At 40.7% G+C, this 21120-nt stretch overlaps 1 protein-coding gene across 1 annotated transcript in view; it reads left to right on the forward strand.

Annotated features, from left to right (window-relative positions):
* The window catches only part of NAA30 (N-alpha-acetyltransferase 30, NatC catalytic subunit), a 33542-nt gene extending 14759 nt beyond the window's left edge, over positions 1-18783 (forward strand). Inside the window, exons 3-4 of the mRNA XM_069207442.1 lie at positions 14113-14168; positions 16803-18783. Of these exons, the coding sequence (XP_069063543.1) occupies positions 14113-14168; positions 16803-16940 (194 nt within the window). The 3' untranslated portion in view covers positions 16941-18783. The remainder of the gene's footprint in view (positions 1-14112; positions 14169-16802) is intronic.
* Positions 18784-21120: the final 2337 nt, after the last annotated feature.

Here is a 21120-nt window from a genome sequence, read left to right on the forward strand (position 1 = left end):
ACTGCAGCAAAGTATCCAGAAAGGCTACTTTGACCCTGCAACTTCAGCTCCAGTTTTCAACTGCAACAGTTTCCAAGGTGGGCACGCTCTGAGGACTCCCTGTCCTCACCCTGCACCAGAAGGACCGAAGAAATCTCCCTTGGAGTGACGGAGTCACTTCCCTGCTCCAGCAGGCACCTTCTAAGACGACGACGACCGGTTCTTTGGGACTACTCTCCTGGCGGTGAGCATGTTCCCTGGAACGCAGGTGGTGGACTCTTTCGACACAGACTGTCCAAGATCCAGCTGTCCGAATTTGAAAGAGGTAAGAGTTTGCCTTACCCGTTTGTGGCAGTACCCCTATGCACCATGTCATCTCTACCTCCTAAGGCCTCTGTGCACTTTTTGCAAGAATCCTTCGTGCACAGCCTGGCCCAGGTCCCCAGCACTCTATCCTGTGACACTCAACTCACTGAGTTATTCCCCGGCGGCATAGGACCTTCTTTTGTAGTGCTGCTGCAACCGCAATTTGCACCTTCTTTGTCACTGTGTCCTGGGACCTCCTTGGGTGCTGCCTAGTCAGTGTTGGGAGCCCGCTCTGCCTCCTCAGTCCGAGTTGAGGTCCCCAGGTCCCTCCTGGATCCAGGCAGCGCAATTTTGATGCAATCCGTGACATTGCTTGAACCACGGCTTGTTGGACAAATCAAGCGCTGCAACTCGCCTGCATCCAACATCTCCACGTGGGACATCCTTTGCATCACGCAGGAACCCGCAGCCATCTTTTTTGGTGCACTTCTGCAGACTTATTCCAACTAGGGAATCCTCTTTGGCACCATCTTCTAGGTTGGCAGGGGCTCCTTTCCTTCCTGGAATCTGCTGAGACTTTTGGACTTGGTCTCCTCTCTTTACAGGTCACCAGGTCCAGGAATCCACCATTTGTTGTTTGCAGTCTTGCTTGGTTCTTGCGATAACTCTAATCGCAACTTGTTGTGTGTCCTGCGGAAATTTGCAGTACTTTACTCCCACTTTCCTGGGCTCTGGGGTGGGGTATTTCACTCACCTTTGTGGTTTTCTTACTCCCAGCGCCCCTCTACACACTACACTTGCCTAGGGTGGAATTTGTGATTCTCATTCCACTTTCTCCGTATATGGTTTGTGTTGCCCCCCTATGTCTATTTCTTCCTATTGCATTCTATTGTATTTTCTATTATTTGCTCTATCCTGTGACTATTTACTTACCTGATTTTGGTCTCTAGTGTATATATTGTGTATAATACTTACCTCCAGAAGGAGTATTGCCTCTAAGATATTTTTGACCTTGTGTCACTAAAATAAACTACTGTGTAACTATAGTGGTATTGAGGAGCTTTGTTTGTATCCTAGTTCAACCTAAGCTGCTCTGCTACAGCTACCTCTATCAGCCTAAGCTGCTAGAACACTACTACATTTCACTAATAAGGGATAACTGGACCTGGTATAAGGTGTAAGTGCCCAAGGTACCCACTACAAACCAGGCCAGCCTCCTACATATGCCCCAGGAGATAATCATCGGACAGAGACCCCAGTCCAATTTCGTCATCCTGTCTTAAACTTGTAGGCATCTCTCTGAGGGCAGAACCACCACATGTGGAAAGTCAGCGTCCCAGCACCTTGCATCTCCAACCCTGTGAGTCTGTTGACATACCATATATAACCATATCAGCAGGGGTGTAATAGACACCGTGAATAAAATTCAAATGTATTACCAGAGTCTGCCATTAGGTGAAACTTCTATTGTGTCGGAACAACAGTAAAGCCGTTCTGCGTCTGTAATAGCTTGTCTCAAGTCATGTTCACGTTAATCTTTGTGCTCGAGTTATCATCGGTTAGGGCACTTAGACATGCAAGTGACTATTTTTATGTGGGCTCTGGTTGGCAATATTCACAAATAGCATCTGCCACTCAGGTGGCTAAACTGTGAAGGCAGGAACATTTCCTTCAGTGAATGCCTTGAGAGTTCGTAGTTTAGCACTTTCGGGAGCTGGAGGGAGTGCCATTCAAATCAATGTAAGTTGGGAAGTGTCTACTGCTAAACTGTTTTCTTTTTGTATCTAAGTTTCGGTCACACAGCTGTCTGATGACACCCATTTCAATAGTCAAAGCCAGTCTGGGATTCTTTGATGGAGGGAACATTGGGCAATATATGTCTGCTACTTTGGCTCTATGTATTTCATTAGTAGGACTACTGGGATGCAGTAGAATGGCCTTACGAAGTGGGTGGAAGCAGCTAAACGTACTTGCAGATTGCGATGATTGTTTAACATTTTGCAGCCAGCAATGCGTGAACTGGGCACGAGCTTCGAGGTCGTACACCTCAAAGTTGGAAATGCCAACCGTCGCCCCCCCCCCCCCCCCAAAACACACCTTCCCCTCACCACACATTTTATGGTAATTGTATCTTATTCCAGGATACTCTCAGCTGTTGTCCCTTCCATACCAATATTACCATTGAGGATGCAGATGTGCATACAAATTTAATTAAGTGATATTAGGATATTCTATGGGAGATATAACAATTTAGGAGGATCAAATTATTAACTCTAATCCTGACCATTGGTTGTTTATACAACAGTGTGACCCATTTTAACAATGTTCTACCCATACCATTCCCCAAAGCACCTTTGGTATAAATGTCCTTTCAGTAGAGTCAAACGACTTGGCAGGTTGTAGGAACGTGGCAGGCACTTTGGTGTTGGGATCAGTTTGATGGGTGAGGACCAAACCTCGCAGAGATTGTTTGCAGTAGACCCTCCTGGGATAAATGCAGATTGGTCTGGGTGCACCAGGCTGGGTAGGAGAGAGAGATGACTATTTGCAATTATTTTGGCAAATATCTTATCAGCATTGATTGGTGATAAAGGGCGGTATGATTCACTTAGGAATGGTTGCTTCCCTGCTTTTAGTAATGTAATTACAACTGCCTCCGTTAACATTGGGTTGAGCGTTCCGCATTCAAAGGTTTCAATGTGTATCACTAGTAGAAAAGGGGCCAATTCAGGAGCATATTCTCTCTAAAATACCACAGGTAATCGTTCCACACCCGGCCAGTTCTGTTTTTCATGATGTTGATTACCAGTAAAAAAAAATTGTGTAGTACTAGGCGCACATAATAGTTGCGATTGGTGAGTCTCCAGCCAGGCCAAAGTGTCTCGATGGATATATTCATATATCTATTTTATTTTAGCATGCACTTTGGTCTCCTATAAATTATTGTAGAACTCTGATAATTAATTTATACATCAACTGGATTGTACTACACCTCTCCCTGTTGTCCACTATTTTTAAAATCTCAGAGGCTGCTCAGGGGTGTCTTATCACACCCAAAGGGCTACGGCAAGGGTGCTCCCCCCCTCTCTAATTCTTTGCCTCTGCATATGTGCACAAAAAATTACTTCCTTATCTGCTGCTTCTCCGAATGCTAGTCTTTCTGAATTTAGGTCAGTCTGCAGGTTTGGATCCTGCTCTTCGACTACAGTGCCCCTATATCAGCCTGCAGCCCAGCCAACTGACCACGAAGAGTTTTAAGGACACAGTGCTTTTTTTTTTTAAATGCAATCTCCTCTTATCACTGACTTGGCTACCTAGTGAATGATCCGACTGTGTCCTAGGCAGATAAGGTATTTCAGGACGTTAGCCAAATCAGTCCTAGAGTGGGAGCTATGGGGTGCTGGGTAGTAGGTATATTCCCTGGTAGACTGATTGGCAGTGTGATATATGTTTAGTAATTCAGTTCGATCTATAATACTGGTAAGTTCAGCTCACACACTGCTGTAACCTACCTGTGTTTCTGCCAGTAGAGTCCAGTGTTGCATGTAGCCTAGTATTAAAATCGCCTCCCTAGATATTCATTCAAGGGGAAGGTTCAGCAAGGCTTTTCCTAGCTGCAATAAAAAAAGACTCAGGGTCATTTAAAGTTAGGGTTTATGTCTTCACCAATGTTAAGTGTTCCATTTCTGTCATACCCTGCACTAGCAGCAATTCTGCACTGATCATCGCCATAGGTGTCCAAAAGCTTACATTGGAGTCTTCGTCTAATTAAGACTGCCACTCCTTTTGATAAGTTTGAGTACGATGAGAAATAGTGGCGTGAGCTCAAGCTAAAATATATAATTAGACAAATGGTTCTCTTGGGTTAGAGCGATGCCCAGCACATTCAGAGTCAGATTAGTGCAACTAGCGGGCCTGAAAAAGTTACAACCCCTAATTTTCCATGTTACCAGTCGACTCATCAGCAGTATATAATTCTTGGGACGTGTGCGCGAGGTAACATGAAAAGAGTTGCTCATCCCTTAATTGCAGACCAGTGTGGGCCATTCACCTCACAATTCTACATCAGTGTCTACAGTGCCAAGCCTCGGCCCGTGTTGGTACCACTGAAGGCAATAGAAGGACTCAACAAAACTGTGGGAAGTTTGGAGGGGGCGAAAAAAGAAACAAAAATAACAAGCTGTGTTTCTTGATTGTGTGATAGTATGTTTCTGAGAGGCTAACGAAATGAGCTGAACATGTTTTATTTTTTTTATTGTAAAATGAGTTCTCCCTGTGCAAAAATGACATGTTGCTAAAATAAGTATTAGAAGGTATTAATTGACCGCAAATGCCTATTTTATAGGGTGGTGGTTCTCCAGGGCACTAACGTCTCCAACATGCAGACCTCTCTAAATTCTTTAATGGTTAGCTAATACTTTATAAGCATCCATAATAGCTTTACATCCCTCTTTAAAACATTATATATGAACCTACCACATTGGGATATGTAACAGTATTTATATTAAGGGTTAAGGATGGATCCCATGAAACTTCGTACCAGCTGCTTGTCCTGGTTTTTGTTTTCCACACATTCTGTGATCATATATCTGAAATCTAGGTATCCTGAAGCTGTTATTTTGAGCAGCCTTTTTCTTGGTTTTTCTCTAGATTTTTATTTTTTTATTTTATCATTTTTGCACGTTTTTAAGGCACATTTGTATTACAATGGTGCAGGTCTTTAACAGTGATTTATTTATTCTAACAAAAGAGACATAGAATGCCAATCATCAGTGCCATTGGACAGTTATTCCAGCCATGCCCCATATGAGTATGTGAAATTGGGAAATAAGCTAACTCTATTTACATGTGCTGTAGATGGTCGTTTTCCCATAGGAAGTGGCAAGTTTTTTTAATGAACATGGCCTTGAGGGAAAGTTGTGACATTTTCAGGAAGGGCCATAGTTTTGGATTTCTCCTTTTAAAGATAACAGCCTATTACTCCACCATTGCCGCATGAAGTAAGCGATGCTTACATGTTGAAACTTACAACCACGCTGATGGACAGGAAGACACTCTTCAAGCTTGCCAGGAATGTCCCCCTTAATTCATGAAAAGCTACTAAATTTTTCTCCCCCTCTTGCTTACTGTTGAGCCCTGTGATTCTGAGTGAATGCCAGGATGTGTGTCTTTGCTTGTAGGGTGTTTCAACACTGCATGTTGAGAAAGAAATTCCTGAAAATGCACTTCTTATGACAGGTACTTTTCAGTGCTTAGGTGACCACAAATAATCACTGATAGAAGCCTGCCTGAGCCATGCAGCACACTCTTTTTCAATTGGTGTCTCCTGCCAGTTCGCATGAATGTGTGTGCTATGTCTTTACATTAGTTAATAGAAAGTCCTTTTGAGGTCGGATGTCCAATGAGAACAGTTTTGTGCTGTGTATCACTTTTGTGCTAATGTCATCTATGAACTTAAGATCTAACCAAGGTTTTCAATATTTCATTGCTTGATCCACTGCTTGTATGTGGTTTACTCCACAATGCTACCTCTTGCACTACGACCTTTGAAAATATATTTTGCATGGTCTTCCAAATATTCTTCTGCATTGGCTTCACCTGAGTGTGGAGGAGTTCTCCCTGATATACCCTCAGCCTGCATAGTAGATGTACACCTGCCACAAGCTAAAACTAAATCATTGACCAGTGCTAGAGAGCACCAGATGCATTTCGATTCCTGGCTCATGAAACGTATGACTTTAACTTACTCACCAGATATCCCACCTTGAGAGGAGTAGGCTGGATCCTGCAAATCATAAAATGATGGGTACCATAATATTTGTGCAGGACTTTTCATATGAGATCATTCTTTTTGCTTTTTGTAGACCCACTATTTCAACCCTCTCCCCTCCCACTGGACAAAATATATCCATTTCTTGTTAACCATACCCTCCTTAGACAAGGGTCATTAAACAGTAAATAAACATCAAAGACCAGCTTAGAGGAAAAAAGGTTGTTTTGCATACCAAAATGTAGGGAAAGTCCTTCTGCTACTCAACATTTCCTCGGTGGAAAATGTCTAAAGCATATGTATTTGAGCTTGTTTAGGTAACTTGGTGAAAAATGTTTGAAATGTGAGCAGGGAATGGTTGGTGTCTGTGCTCACTGTCAACCAGAACCACACTTTGTTTGATACCACAAAGACGTCAGCCATCTTTGCTATCAATGGGGATGTTGCCTAATTTGTATTGTAGCTATTGTGAGGTTATTTTAGTAGCTTTTATGAGCAGGTTATTTTATCCATAGGACTGCAGCTTGTGACCTTTCGCCTACTAACAATTCATTTTATTTTTTGAGCAGAAGCTCTCTTCTGTGGTGCTGTTTTATTTTCCTTTATCTCATACGCTTATAGCATAATTACTGTTTTCATTCCTTTTACTAGGATATTCTTGCTCTGTGCTTTGCTCAGGGCTGTCTCCAACATGTTGTCACTACAAAGTGGAACAACACAATCGTTGTCACTTCATGAGAAACGTGTGTTCTTATGTTACAGCAGGTTTCTTAGAACACCAGCTGTATTATAAAACATCCCTTTGCCACTCTTCTCCAACGTTGGAGGAAGAGCTCCATTCAGAAAATTGCCACGCATGCTTGCGCTTCACTGCATCGGTCTGCTGAGACTTGCTGTCTTTCCATTTACATGAGAGGATGCTCAGTAGACCAACATCCCTCTTCACTTCAATCATATTTCAGTATGGGGGAATGGTATCTTCTTAGGGAACCTGAAGGGCGGATTAGGGCGAACACTGCTGTGCTCTAGTAGTACCTTAGTGGCGTAGGTAGGAATCCTGATCCCATCCTCGAGGCTATCACAAAGGCTAGTGTTCCTAACACAAAAGCATTATATCCACGTTTGATTCAGTGTGCAACGTCTCCGACAGCCACTGATGTAGACTACATTCTCAGTCCTAAATTACAAACTCCAGAATTCCTTCAATTCGAAATGGAATATCGAATACCAGCAAACACTTTGCCAATTGACCAATAAAAAACAGTAATTTCCACAAATGTATCAGCCCAACCAGCCATAGGCACAAAACATCAATACTCCACTGCTTGCCAGGCTGAGAGTGGCTACATGAATGATGGTGAATTCCATCCACAAAACACTTACACGCAGATGTTTGGGGGGGGACTGCACTGCACAACTAGGGGAGCTCAAGGCTCTGGAACACATGGATCCAGAACAACTAACGTTGATAGTCTGTGATTCATATTACTGTGTCCAGTCCTTTAATGAATACCTGCATTACTGGCATCAGAATGGGTTCAGAGAGTCTAAAGGCATCACCATAAAACAGGTTGCTGTGGGGGAAGGTAGTGCCAACATTGGGACATCAACATGTAGGAGTACGCTTTGCAGGCAATATATTGGCTGATGAAGCAGCCAAGTCAGCAGTAGCTACGGCTTACGTTGCTACAAAAACTTGTTCGCGAACGAGGTTGGATCATGAAATACTTGCTGCTGTGAAAGCTTCGGCTAACAGCAAGCCATTAACAAATGTATATCCTGCCAAACATTCCTACTGCATAACTAGCCTAATACTGCCCTAGTAACAATTCCAAGGGTCGGTGATCATATGATCCCCAACCAAGATCAAAGATCTGAGGTGTTGAAAGCGGCACATGAGGGAGTTGCTTCTGTCCATGCCGGTGTAGCGGCTACTTTTTCTTTACTGCAGTAACCAGGTTGGTGGCCAGGTCTATACAAACAGACAAAACAATATGTCCTTTGTTGTGACATTTGTCCACTGTAAAACAACCATTGCAGACACCCCTCCCAATTTCAAACAAACAATTACAATGTGCATACCAGGACCATTGTGGTCCTCTGACACCTGATGGTGTATACAAATACATTCTAGTGGCTGTCGACTCATGCACCAGATTTCTATGGGTCTGGCCGCAACGATCAGCGGACGCTCAAACTGTTATTAAAGATTTGTAAGTGTTTATCAATACATATGCAGATGAGGCTTTCCACTTGGACCAGGGCCCTACTTCTGCCTCAAAGGCATTCAGGTATACCATGGTTTTGTTAGGGGACCCAGCAATGTTTTTCGTATCAAATCAACACTTAAAGCAATCCTTAATACCAAGAGTCTTAGGCACGGTCGTAGTTGGCTTAGTCACCTATATGGAGTCCAGAGAGCACTTAATAATCTGCCAGAATGTACTTGGAAGTGCACTTCCTATAGGAGGTGCTGCTTGGGAAACAAATGTATGTTCCAGATCTTGATGGCTCTGGTACGGAGGCAGCAGACGCACCTTTTGACATAAATGAACGTGTCACTGTCTTGCAGTTCTGTGACGACAAATCCGTCTGCCTGTGCCGCCATCTAGGGACTAAGGGTTACACCAATAACATCTACCGACTGAATTCCAAAAGTTGGAAGGGATCAAGTACGAAAAAAAATTGCTGTGAAGGAGGAGTCTGGTCCATCATATCATGCACAGGTTTCAGGCCTGGGAAGGCATGGTACCAGAACTGTTATTCTACCACTGCTGCCTGGATCAAAAGAAAATTGCTTTGTCAAGCTACACCAATATGGCCGATCCTCTACAGCAGACCTCGTGGACTCTTGAATAGTTCCCGAATGTCTCTCCCTACAGACCAGGATGTTCCTCTACCGGTTTTGAGCAGTGATGTGGACACTTCCCCCGAGATTGGGGAGGGTGAAAAATGATCTTTAGTATCACTATCTTCATCTGCGACAAGCAATGACTTAGATTCTGAGCACTGCTACTCAAATGGATGGCATTGTCTACTACGAACCAATGAGGAGACTTCGATTAGTTCTCAATTTCCTAACTCGACTCCAGCTTTTGCACCAACTGCCTCTGGATATTTTGCCTATCAAGATGATTGTTCCTTTGTCTCATCTACTTCTTCTGCAACACCATCATCAAGAGCACATAAGCTGATACATTGGCTTAAAGGTAACTATCTCATTCATTCACAGAACTCTGTCGCTTTTATTAACTGTACCTGCCTTTGTCCTTTGGATTGGGTTTGGCATCGTCTTTTTCTTAATGATAAATGGCCATTACCTTCCTGAATGCTGTGCAGTCAAACTGGTGAATGCGGTCCTAAAACCACATTTTTTTCTCATAAGGCCCTTCGAGACTTGTCCCTTGTGAACATTTCAGCTATACAGATTCCTGATGGGATTGTTTGAATATCTTTTGATATATTTGGTCTGACAGAAGTTCTGCAAATACCATATGTTTATAAATTCTCTTTAAGTGATGTGATAATATCTGGGTTTGTTTCTGATTACTAGGACGTAACCACTCTTGAGTCTTTGTTACCTGTATTTGAAAGTGAAGACATTTACCAAACAAAAAAAAATTATGGTGAAACGTTCTGTTACAATTATCATGGACATCATTTCATTCATAGGGCAAGTACCAGAAAGACTATTTTTAATTATACACAATGGGAACCTTGTCCTCCCCCGCCATTGGTGAGTTCTAAAACATATATGGATACGTTTACATATTTTTGTGGGCGTAATGTCGAAGATGCTGCGTCCTATTACTTTAAATTACCCTCAATACAAATACACAATGTATTGTTGACTGATACAAAATTGATGTATTCTTTTTCCCTTGTTTCCCGGTTGGCTGTAGAAGGCTATGAATATTGGATGAAGTTGATTGACTTAAATAGTATTTGGGGAACTAAACATTAGCAAATACAGGTTTGTGAAGCTTTATTTAGAGCATGCCAGAAACCTATACAAACAATATTTTTAAATGACACAGTGCAGCAGACCAATTGTTTAGGCATAACAGAAATGAAAGAATTAAATGTGTGCAGTATCCCCTCTCCTTCAACATTTTAGAAATAGCAAAAATACATTAATGCCACAGAAGGACAGCTCGATGAGTGAGTCAAAAATAAAACTTTCAACAACGCTTTTACATCTTGGCAGGTGGTTATTGTGGCCAGTGGAAACAAATGGTTGTCTTGCACGTTTTGTAAACTCAATGGGGGTTTTAGAGCGAACAGGCCAGACCCTCACTTTGTGTCATTGGAACATTCTTGTATGTGGCAACATGCATTGTGGGAAAATTATGCCAGTAGTGGTTGAAAAGTTCCACGCAGGATGCTGTAAAAGAACACCTCAGTCTCCTGTCTAATAACACAGACTTACAAGACTTTCTGTTAGGTCCCAACTTAAAAAGTGCCTTTACAGTGAAATTTGGAAACTTTTACTACAAGAAGCCGAAGCCCGGTTAAGGCAAATAGATCAAGAAGACTTACAGAAAGCATTAGCTGTTGTAGATAATGGGAGTAACGCCTTGTCTGACCGCATCTGAACTCTCCCGAACATAATTTCTATTACAATTGACATTATGCAACTGACATATCATCTCTACAACAAGGACAGAGACAACTTAGGTCCATTATGCACTTAAATTGGACACTACATGCTTTGAAAAATAGTCGCGTTTCGTGGCATTATGTCATGGGTAAGGACCCATTTGCTGCATTTATTTTGACCCAACAACAACAAATAATGGCTATGAAGGAGGCTACTTACAATATGCTGAACTTCGAAAGATTAGAAAAATTGATTTTACTGTGGCAGAAATACCATCTGCTGTCTGGCTAATTCATGGTGTTATTAATCTGCCTATTTCAACACTTCAATTCACATCCAGCTTGAAACACATTCCTGTAGGCAGATATGAAAGTCTGGGAGATAGTTACATTCATGAGGTGTGAGGGCTACCCTTTTCGTTCAAATGTTTCAGTGGCATGAAAGAGGTCTTTCTCAGCGGCAGAGAATGTGAGACTTCTGTGAGCTATTCAATGGTTTGCAAACAGCTTTCCTTGCACCGAGTGTGTAATGCTTCAGCAGCAAATTTTGCCTGTCTGAAGGCAGTTGCTGTCCCCTTGATTCAATCAACATTCCAGGTTCTCTCAAATGGAAGTTACGTACTTCTATACAGCGACAGCTGTTGTGGAAAGCGAGCCGGAATTGCCTACGTAGTTTCCGTCTCCCAAGTTGTAACTTGTTGCAGCAGCATCCTTTCCCCCCCGTATGCAACAGACGAAAGCAGCAGACACCTGGCCTCATATTGCTACCTCTAATGTAAATTTTTACATGCTGAGCAGACTAAACGCCCTATTGTTTCAGAAACCTGTAACGCTGACATCTGCACGCGAGACCTATGCACTCCAAGTAGGCAGGTCACCCGTGGAAATAGAGTCCCTTTTAAATACAAACTTTCTGAGACACTTTAATGAACTCTTGGGATGAACATTTAATGCTTCCAATACTGCTGAAATTGTACACTTTAACGCTGTTGGTTTTGGGTTTGTCAGCACCTTCTCATCTGTATTTGGTATAATACCTTCAGCCATTCACTCAATATTTTTGGGCATTTTTGTGGGATTCCCGCTTACTTTGGCCTTCATTGGTGGCATTTTGCTGTTGCTGTTTTTCATTTGCAATGGCTGCCCCGTCTCATCAAGGAAGACTGATGGTGCTTCCACCAGCGCAACTGTGTCGTGAACGCATGATGCAGTATTTTGGAGCTCCACTCCTTGAGGAACCGGAGTGCAACTGGTCTCTGTCATTCAGACCGGTACTGAACTGTGTGCAGCCCTTATTTCATTGCCTTTTCTAATGTGCACTACAACTGTGCCTTTTTTACGCAGCGCTTATTTCACTAGACGCCGATCTATTGATGATCTTGATGAGGGCTCATTACCAGATGCGAGTGTTGAGGGTGTGTTTGCTACAGGAAGCCTCCTATGAACCGCCCTTTGTGGATCAAGTGGCTCTGGGTACTTCAACATCTGGCACTACATGGACTCCTGGCGCTTCGGCTGGAGCTGAGGTTTTAGAACACAAGTGCTCTTTGGTTTTCCTTGGCACCTATTTGGTCACATTAACATCTGCCGAAGCGGGATCATTCCTTGAGTCGATTGTCCTGGTTATAATTGGCTGTTTTGAAAATGGCAATGACTTTTAGAATATGACATTTGGCTTTTAATACCAAAATTGTTTTTAAATGACCTTTTTTTTTCCTCCTCTATCTAGCCTGGTTTGCATATGCTTACTTGTCAACTTGGACATTTACATGTATATATTTTAATTCATTTTAATGTAGTTTAGATTGGATTTTCCTCTAACACTTTGAACCAACAAGGGGAAGGTGTTGTGAGTTTATTTTAGTAGTAGGCCAGCAGCTTGTGCCTTTTAGCCTAGTAACAATGAATTTTATTTTATGAGCAGAAGCTTTCTTCTGTGGTGATGCTTTACTTTCCTTTATCTCATACGCTTTTAGCACATAAACTGTTTTCATTCCTTTTACTCGGACAGTCTCGATCTGTGCTTTGCTCAAGGCCGTCACCAATATGTTGTCAGCACAAAGTGGAACACTGCAATCTGTCACTTCACAAGAAACTTACGTGTTAAGTTAGAGCAGGTTTTTCAATCACCACTGTTTTTATTATAAAACATCCCTCTGCCCCTATATGTTAAAGGAAGAGTTCTAGCCAGAAAATGACCACTCCATGCTTTCTCTTCGCTTCACTGTAGCTGTCTGCCGAGACTTTGTGTCTTTCCATTTACATGAGAGAGGACTCACAGTATACCAACCAAAAGCCCTCTTCACTACTATCATATTCAGGTATGGGGGGTAGAGGGTGGTGTCTTTCTAGGGAACCTGAAGGGAGGATTAGGGCTAACACTGCTGTGCCTTAGTGGAGTAGGTAGGAATCCTGACACTTAGCACTCTCACACTATGGTGGGACTTTTCTTGTGTTTCACCACATTGCCATTCTGTTTTATCATCCTGTTCATTGCTATTTTATCAAGAATGCAGTTGATTCAGTAAAGTATATTGAACCTATTTCTGCTTCTATTTGATTTTGCATGTGTGAGACTAATGTAACTGAGAGAAAAGAATGAGATCTGTTGCACCACGATTTCCCTGAGAAATCAGAATGTCATGCGTACAGCTGTCACAAATTACTGCCACTTTCAGGTGCTGATTAGAAACTGCTAGATGGCTGGTAGGGTAAAGCTGACAGTTGTCACACAGTGTGGAATTGGACTCCGTTCCTCACAGCCTGGGGATGCTGCCACCCGAATCCAGCAGTTTCATTTAGTATAATAAGAGCCAAACACAACACTATCACAGTGGAGGCATCCTCAGCTCAGCTTACCATGAAGTCCAAAGCTTCCTGCAGTCAAGTAACCAGTGATTCTGAAATCTTACTTGTGCCACTGAAACTCATAAAGATGTGAATGTCTCAGTTGATATTTCTAAACTTGCTGATGGCTATGCTGTTGATTATGAATACATCCTACTTCCCAATCCGTGCTTTGGAGCTATTTAAGAACTAGTGCTCCTTGGATCATTGTAGCTATTTTATATATTTTCGTATAGTTTTTAGTTCTATAGCTTTCATTCCAAGTAGAACACCTGTGTTGGAGGACGGTTCTTACACCTAATTAACATTTCTTCGGTTCACCAAATTTGTACAGGTGGCCAATGTGATCTTATGAATAGTTCGATAATTAGTCTTTCAAGTCATTACTGTTTGCATTGAATGCTATACTTTATGATTAAAACAAACCAATGTATTTTTCTAAAATTATGGGAAAGGGAAGTTGATTTGCCATCTTAAGACCAATATAGATATTAGATACCATTTAAACTGAAACATATTTTTTACAGCATTTTCATAGAAATAAACTATGTTCTAACCTCTAAATGTGATTTTTGTGCAAAAAAATAAGTAAATGCTCTCATCTGTTTTAGGTACAAATTTGGTGAAAAAAGCTATTTATGCCATGGTTGAAGGAGATTGTGACGAGGTAAGATTTTTAGACCTTCGAATGATGCTGATGTTAGAATGTGCAGATTGAGCAAATTCTCAGTTTTTTTTTTTTTGTCCTTTGGTATTGTTCAGTTAACTATAACATGTTTTTATTTTGGGTTTTTTCGTATTAAAGTATGTTTTCGAGTACTAGCAGACATGCTAATTAGTGACTTAACTCTGTGCTTGGGTTGTTTTTAAGTTCTGCAGGCATGCTTATACTTATTGGAAGTTTATCTTTACAGAAATGCAAGACTTTGTTCCCATTGTAGCACTGGGTTTAGTGCACTGCTTCACAAAAAGAATAAAGAAGCAACAATTGAGTACGTTTTCTGGGAATCTTTAGTTTGTTATAGTTTTCAAAACGGATTTGTTTTTGAAGTAAAGAAAACCCACTGATTACATATGGTCCTAGGTATGATACTGTTACTTCAGATAAATAAGCTCCAATATTTAACTGTTGTTTGACGACACAAATGAGTACCACTTCGCCGAACACCTGAGCTTAGAAAGCAGAATCATTGCATTATGTGTTCTAGGGCCTCTGATAGCCTTCAGAGATGGGTGCTAATGAGTGTGCATCCAATTTCCATTTCCAAGTGGTAGTTCCTGGGGATTCCTTTTGTTAACCTTTGCCACATTCAGCTCTGAGCATACATAATACTGCTGTGAATTAGTTGAAGACCAACAATAGATTCATGATAAGATGTCTGCAGAGGTTTTGAAGGATCATCTTCTGCTCAAAATGGCACTCCGGTAGTTAACAGAAAAAAAAGAGATTACCTAAAAAAAAAAAAAAAGGTGTGAACATGTTAATGGCACACCCTGCTATGCCTAAAGGGGAAACTCTAGCATTCATATAAAACGTCCCATTTCACAAAATCAAAGGCGGAAACTTTGAGTTCTACATTCTGCAATACATTATTGTATGAAGCCAGATAAAGTGGGCCACATAGAAACAGAATTTAGAATTGTAATTTGCACTACTTTCACCTCAGACCCACTGCAAAATAAATTCTTATTAATGCTTTTTAGAATTCATGTGACTTTGTAACTATTTATGCCATAAAAGAAAGTGTTACATATCAGTAACAATAGTATTGCAGCTCAAATACGTTGTAGAGTCACATGGAAACTACTCAGAATCCCTTTGTTATGGGGTTTTGGGGTTTCTCGCACACACATTCAAAATTTGATGGTGTCTAAAATGCTGTCCAAAAAGGGCCCTAGCACATGAATTACTGGAGTGTCATAGTGAAGTCTTGTAATAGATGCATACTTAGCCTCCACCTGAATTAAATTGAATGCATTTTTCCGACCAGTCGCTCGTGGTAGAATTAGTCACAGCTTGTGAATCCACAATGTTCTCAAACTGTATAGCTTTTGTTACAAGTCAATAAGTATTTCCTTGTTGGTTATGAATATCTTCATATTAAGCTTTAACCTATTTGCATGACCCTGAATTACTTTTTCAATGAAAAACTTCTTCCCAAATATTAAACTGATGCTTATCAACATGGCAAACTTTTCTTTAAAAAAAATATTTAAAAAAACACCTTAAAGTGATTTGACTGATTAGCCATTTACTTGCTCAACTTTAAAAGGCGACAATGTGTGAAATGGGGCCAGAAGCCTTCAATCAGGAGAGTGCAGGGGCAGTTAATTTTGAGCTGTCAGTCACAGAATCTTGATCACTCCTACTCTAACAATTTTTTTTCTGAATGTACTGAAAATGCCCACGGAGTGAATTTCCTTTCCTTCTTCATCATTGATTTGCAAGTCTGACTTTAAAGTATTAAGAGCTTTTGTATGACCAAATCTATTTGCGGATCATGTCCAGTTCCTGTTGGTGGGGGAAAGCCAATTAAAATTGTTAAATTCTGCAAGCATTCAAACATTTCATACAAAAATTGCAACGTTTTTCTTGAGAGATAACGTCTTTAGAAAATGACCTTCATGATGCCAATAACATGTATTTACACAAATAAGGCATTGAATGGGGGGTGGGTTTCCTACACTTTTTATTTGAAGTTGGCTATTACATTCTTATGAATGGGCTTTAGACTATTGAACAAATGTTACTTAAGCCCTCCCACGTTCTTGTGTGGAAGAAAACATATTTTTAGTTAGCTTTATGTGGTTGGAAAATGTGTAGTAGGATTTCTCACACTTAACGGATGCCCTGTTCAATTAGTGACTAGTGGTTGCATGCTAACAACCTCAGTGTCTCAATGTTTATCATCACTAACTTAGTTTTGGGGTTATGACTACTCCACTCTCTGTTGGCCATATCAGAGCGTTCTGCATAACCCTGTGGGACAGAAAATATGAGAACAGTGATTTTTGTCAAAAGAGGACTTTAGTTGTACTAGATGTTCATTGATGGGAGTCACAGTGCTGGAAAATGTCCTGTAGTATACGGTGTTTTCAACTGCTTACACTGTGGTACAATGGGTTTCCTAAGTAGTGTTGAACCCTGACACACATGCTTGAAAGGAGATACCCAATTCTGTAATGTTTTCTTTATGACTTTTTGAGGCCCATTAGTGCAGTCAAATCGATGATAACAGTACTTGTAGACAGCTTTTATTCCTAATATTAACATAACTGAAATTTTTCTCTCTCTTTAAAGGTTGTGTTGGAGACAGAGATCACAAACAAGTCTGCTTTGAAACTTTATGAAAATCTTGGCTTTGTAAGAGATAAACGGCTTTTCCGATACTATTTAAATGGAGTGGATGCACTTCGTCTTAAACTATGGCTGCGTTAAGTGGACAATGTCGCGTCTAGGAACAACTTATCAACACTGCAAAGAAGTTCTTTGCACGCAATGCAGTTTGTACGGAATTGCTTTGCAGATGGACTTAGTATTTTCCATGCAGCTCTTATTTGTCAGTGTCTCATTGAGTATCACACCTATTTGTTGCACTACGGCATGGATGGCGCATTGGTTCCTAAATGAAACAGATTCATACTTCAAGGAGATCCTTTGGTACCTGCGGATGTGCCAGTTTAGAGTCAGGGTATGTTCATTGATTTGCAAGTCTGACTTTAAAATATAAAGAGTTTTTAAGACCGAATCTGTTTGTGGAACATCTCCGGTTCCTGTTGGTGGTAAAAAGCCAATGTAGGTTGTTAAATTCTGCAAGCATTCAAACATTTCATAAAAAAATTGCCATGTTTTTTCTTAAGAGGGAAAACACATTTTTGGTTTTATTTTTCAATATAAAATTTTCCATTCATAAATATTGGTACCTCAGTGATTAGTGAATAACAACATGTATTGTGGGGTGGGGTGTGTGTTCCAATGAGTAACGGTAACAATTAAATTGCGTCTGACAGTGCCTGTATAGATAAGTATATGTCTTCACCTCCTTCTTTGAGTGCATGCTTTCATTTTTGTTCTCATTTCTATGGCAATGCCCTTGCAAAGAAACTTCTGATTTTATTTAAATTCTGAATTTGATAAATTATTTCAGATTTTATAATTTGGATGCTTATACCAGGTAAGAGACGGAGTGGTATAATTTGGAAGGCCCCTATTTTCTTAAAAGAAATGTAGGCTATTTTGAAAAACCTGGAATAGCTGCTAAAAGAACAACGCTGGTAATGCAAATGAATCTCTTGTGGTTCTGGATGCACTGTTTCTTTAGGACTGAGGGAATTTTTATAAGGAAAAATATAGAAAATTATTGTAAATTAGTATGATTTTATTTTATCACAATTATTGCTAGGGTCACTCGAACAGCTATTTTAAAGCAGTTGGAACAATTTTCTCAGATTTGGATTCAGATTGCTCTGCTTCAGTGTTCTAAAATGCTTCAATCTAATTCAGTTCTTGGAAATAAATTTCAAGGTATATTGTATCCTACTTCTAGCTGCTCTCATTTTCTCTGAACTTGTGCGTTCCGTGTTTACACAGGGGTTTGGATTTGCTCAGCCCAATGCTAGTGGGTTGAAATAGTATTTTTCATACAGGCTTCATGGGTTTTAAAAGCCATTCACCTCTCTGGCTGTTACATGTAGGCAGTGTTTCAGCGATTCAATTTAATGTGACATACAGTACAAAGTATTTTTATTTCTTTTTTTCCTTTTTTTAAGGTAAACAGATTTGATTATAATTAGACAAACTTGAAAACCCTGTGGAACGTTGAGATACTCTGCAAGTCATGTTTGTGAAGCTTTAGACTTGTCCTACTGCCTTGTGTTGTTTGTTTCTGTGTTTTCTTCACTAGCTTTCACTGAAAGAAAACCCATTTCTTCACATGCTCTTCTGAGGAACTTCTCTTTGAACGGATGAGATCCAAATGGATTATACATGCATTTTCCGAAGTGTACAGACCACCATTGGTCATCCAGTGATACCTTCAAGAATCAAGATGGAGTTTTACCCTTTCTCAAAAAGAAGCTTTCCATGTATTTGATTGTTTTTTTAAATAATTCGTCATTTAAAGTTTTGCAATCTTTTTAATCTGAGAAGGTGCTAACAATCACTCAGCTGTGTTTCCCAGCATAATGTGGTTTCCATGTATCAAATGGAGAACTGAATACTGTTTTTGTGTTTTGTTTTGTTGGAAGAGGGGAATAAAGTAATATCGAGCTTGCCACTTTCACTGAGATTCAATTTGGAAATTTGTACTCGAAATAGATTTTCAAGTACACTAGCTATAACAGTTTATTTGTATGGAGTTGGGGTTATTACCAGGGTGCACAATGTTAAACATAGCTGAAACCCAGGCCTGATTTTGACTGGTTCTTGGAACATCTTATGCTGTGATGTTGGAAAGGAGTATTACAGAGGGATTGCGACTGTGTAAGATGCAGTCAAATAAAGGATTATTGGTTTTGCATGCTTCCTTAAATGCAGGTACATTGATTTGATGCTTAATGTGCAAATCTGCCTGGTTAATGTGTGTGTTTAGGTATGGGTGCAACATTTTTTGGAAGACTGGTGCAGAGATAGGACATAAGGGTGCAATTGTTTTGAGTTCCTTTGAGTAAATTCTAATTGATAATTAGGGAAACTACACAGCTGAGGAGACCAGAGCATATGCGGAGTAGTGCCTGCAGTGAATATTTTCTGGATGGTTGTCCATTGGATCCGATGGATTTTATCCTGCTTCTGTTGCTCGCTTGGAACTTTTGCTTTAGTTATGATGATGCAGCTCCTGGTTGGCTGTTGCTGCACCAGCGTTTTTTTTTCTCTCTCATTTTTCTTGTTCTCATTTTCAGCAGTTGATATTGGTATGAATCTGCACTATTCTGCTTCACTGAGGAATTTAGTACCTGGTGAATGGGTATAGGCTCCTACAGAGTGAGGAGAATGGTTGAGGCAGGTTTACCCATAGTTTTTCGGGGGAAGATATAATTTCTCTACTTGTAGTCCTCACAATTGTTTAAAGTATCTCTTTAGTGGTGGGGATTTTTTGACATTGTAGAGGGATGTTGGGATATCAACTTAGGTAATTGGCTATAATTGAATCTAAACCCATTGTCCTCTCCTCTGTTACACCCCCAGCTGCCTGTCGATGAGTAAGACGTTTAGGGGAGGAGCTTGGTAGTCCCGAGGATTTAAAGTGGTATTGGGGATAGAGCAGGGTGTGCATGCTCCGAGTGAGGCAGACACATTCGTGGGTGAGTATGGGTGACAGTGGGTTTTACCTGGTGTCCGAGGGCAGCTCTGATTGGTTTGAGTTTCTTTATCTCCAGAGGCATACATTGTTCTCACAGTCCACGGAAGGTGCATGCATAGGCCCAAGAGGGACAGAAATCTCAAGATTTAGTCCATAGTGGACTCTTTCCTTTTTGTTCCACCAATCAAGGGGTTCTTGGCAGAGAGAACAACACTTTAGTCTATGAGAAGATGGCCTTCACAAGCCTCCCCAAGACTGGCTGCATGTTTTTGCCTCAAGACCTTCTCAATACGTAACTCAGATTGCTCCTGGATGCTCTGAACATATCAAGTCATTAGTATGGCCACTGAAGTTATGCAGCTACGGAAGATCACATCATGCAAAAAGAAAATGCAAATTAAGTGAATGCATGTTATGCATCGTACTGCAGAACAATTTGTAAGAGTAATATGTATTGATTTGGTAATTTTTCTTTTATATTTTACACTGTCTGGGCAAACATTTCACCTTATTATTACTATTTAGCACCAGAATACACAAATAAGGATCTAAATGGTGCTCAGTTAACCTTTGCAAAGTGTTTTGCATTTCTCAACATGTTGCTGCATATTTAGTAGGGTTTGACAAGCAAAAGAGCTAGGAAATCAATTAATGAAGCAAATAAGATTGACAAGAAAGCCAACCAAAGCAGGGATATAACTGAAATTCCGCTTTACCTATCCTTATGTGCACAATAGGTATTTGAGGACACTTAAAAGTTGTGGGTAGAGGAGACTTAAAAATGACTGGCCATGCTTATTGGACCTCAGGGTGGTCGAATTCCTATTGCCTGACATCCAGAACATATTGTATGGGGTCATGGGCAAACTATTTTCATGTTTATTTTTTTCTTGGGACAAGCTCTCCCAAACCCCAGCAGCATAAGCCCTTTGTCTGCCAGATTACAGATGACATTATGAATCAGAGAGGGGCATTGTTGGACCTGGCCCATTTTGCAGGGTCATCCCCAAACTTTTTGCCTCCTTCCTCCTATTTTTCCTGACCTGTTCTTGTTGGCTTTTGAACTGTGAGCACTTTACCACTGCTAACCAGTGCTAAAGTGCATATGCTGTCTATGTATTTGGTTTATCCATGATTGGCATATTTTGATTTACCGGTAAGTCCCTTGTACAGTGCACTAGAGGTGCTCAGGGCCTGTAAATCAAATGCTACTAGGGTGCCTGCAGCACTGATTGTGCCACCCATATAAATAGCCCTGGATTCATGTCTCAGACCCGCCACTTTACTGTCTTTGTGTGCAGTTTTAAACTGTAAATG

This window comes from Pleurodeles waltl, chromosome 9 (genome assembly GCF_031143425.1).
Source record: "Pleurodeles waltl isolate 20211129_DDA chromosome 9, aPleWal1.hap1.20221129, whole genome shotgun sequence".
NCBI lineage: Eukaryota > Metazoa > Chordata > Amphibia > Caudata > Salamandridae > Pleurodeles > Pleurodeles waltl.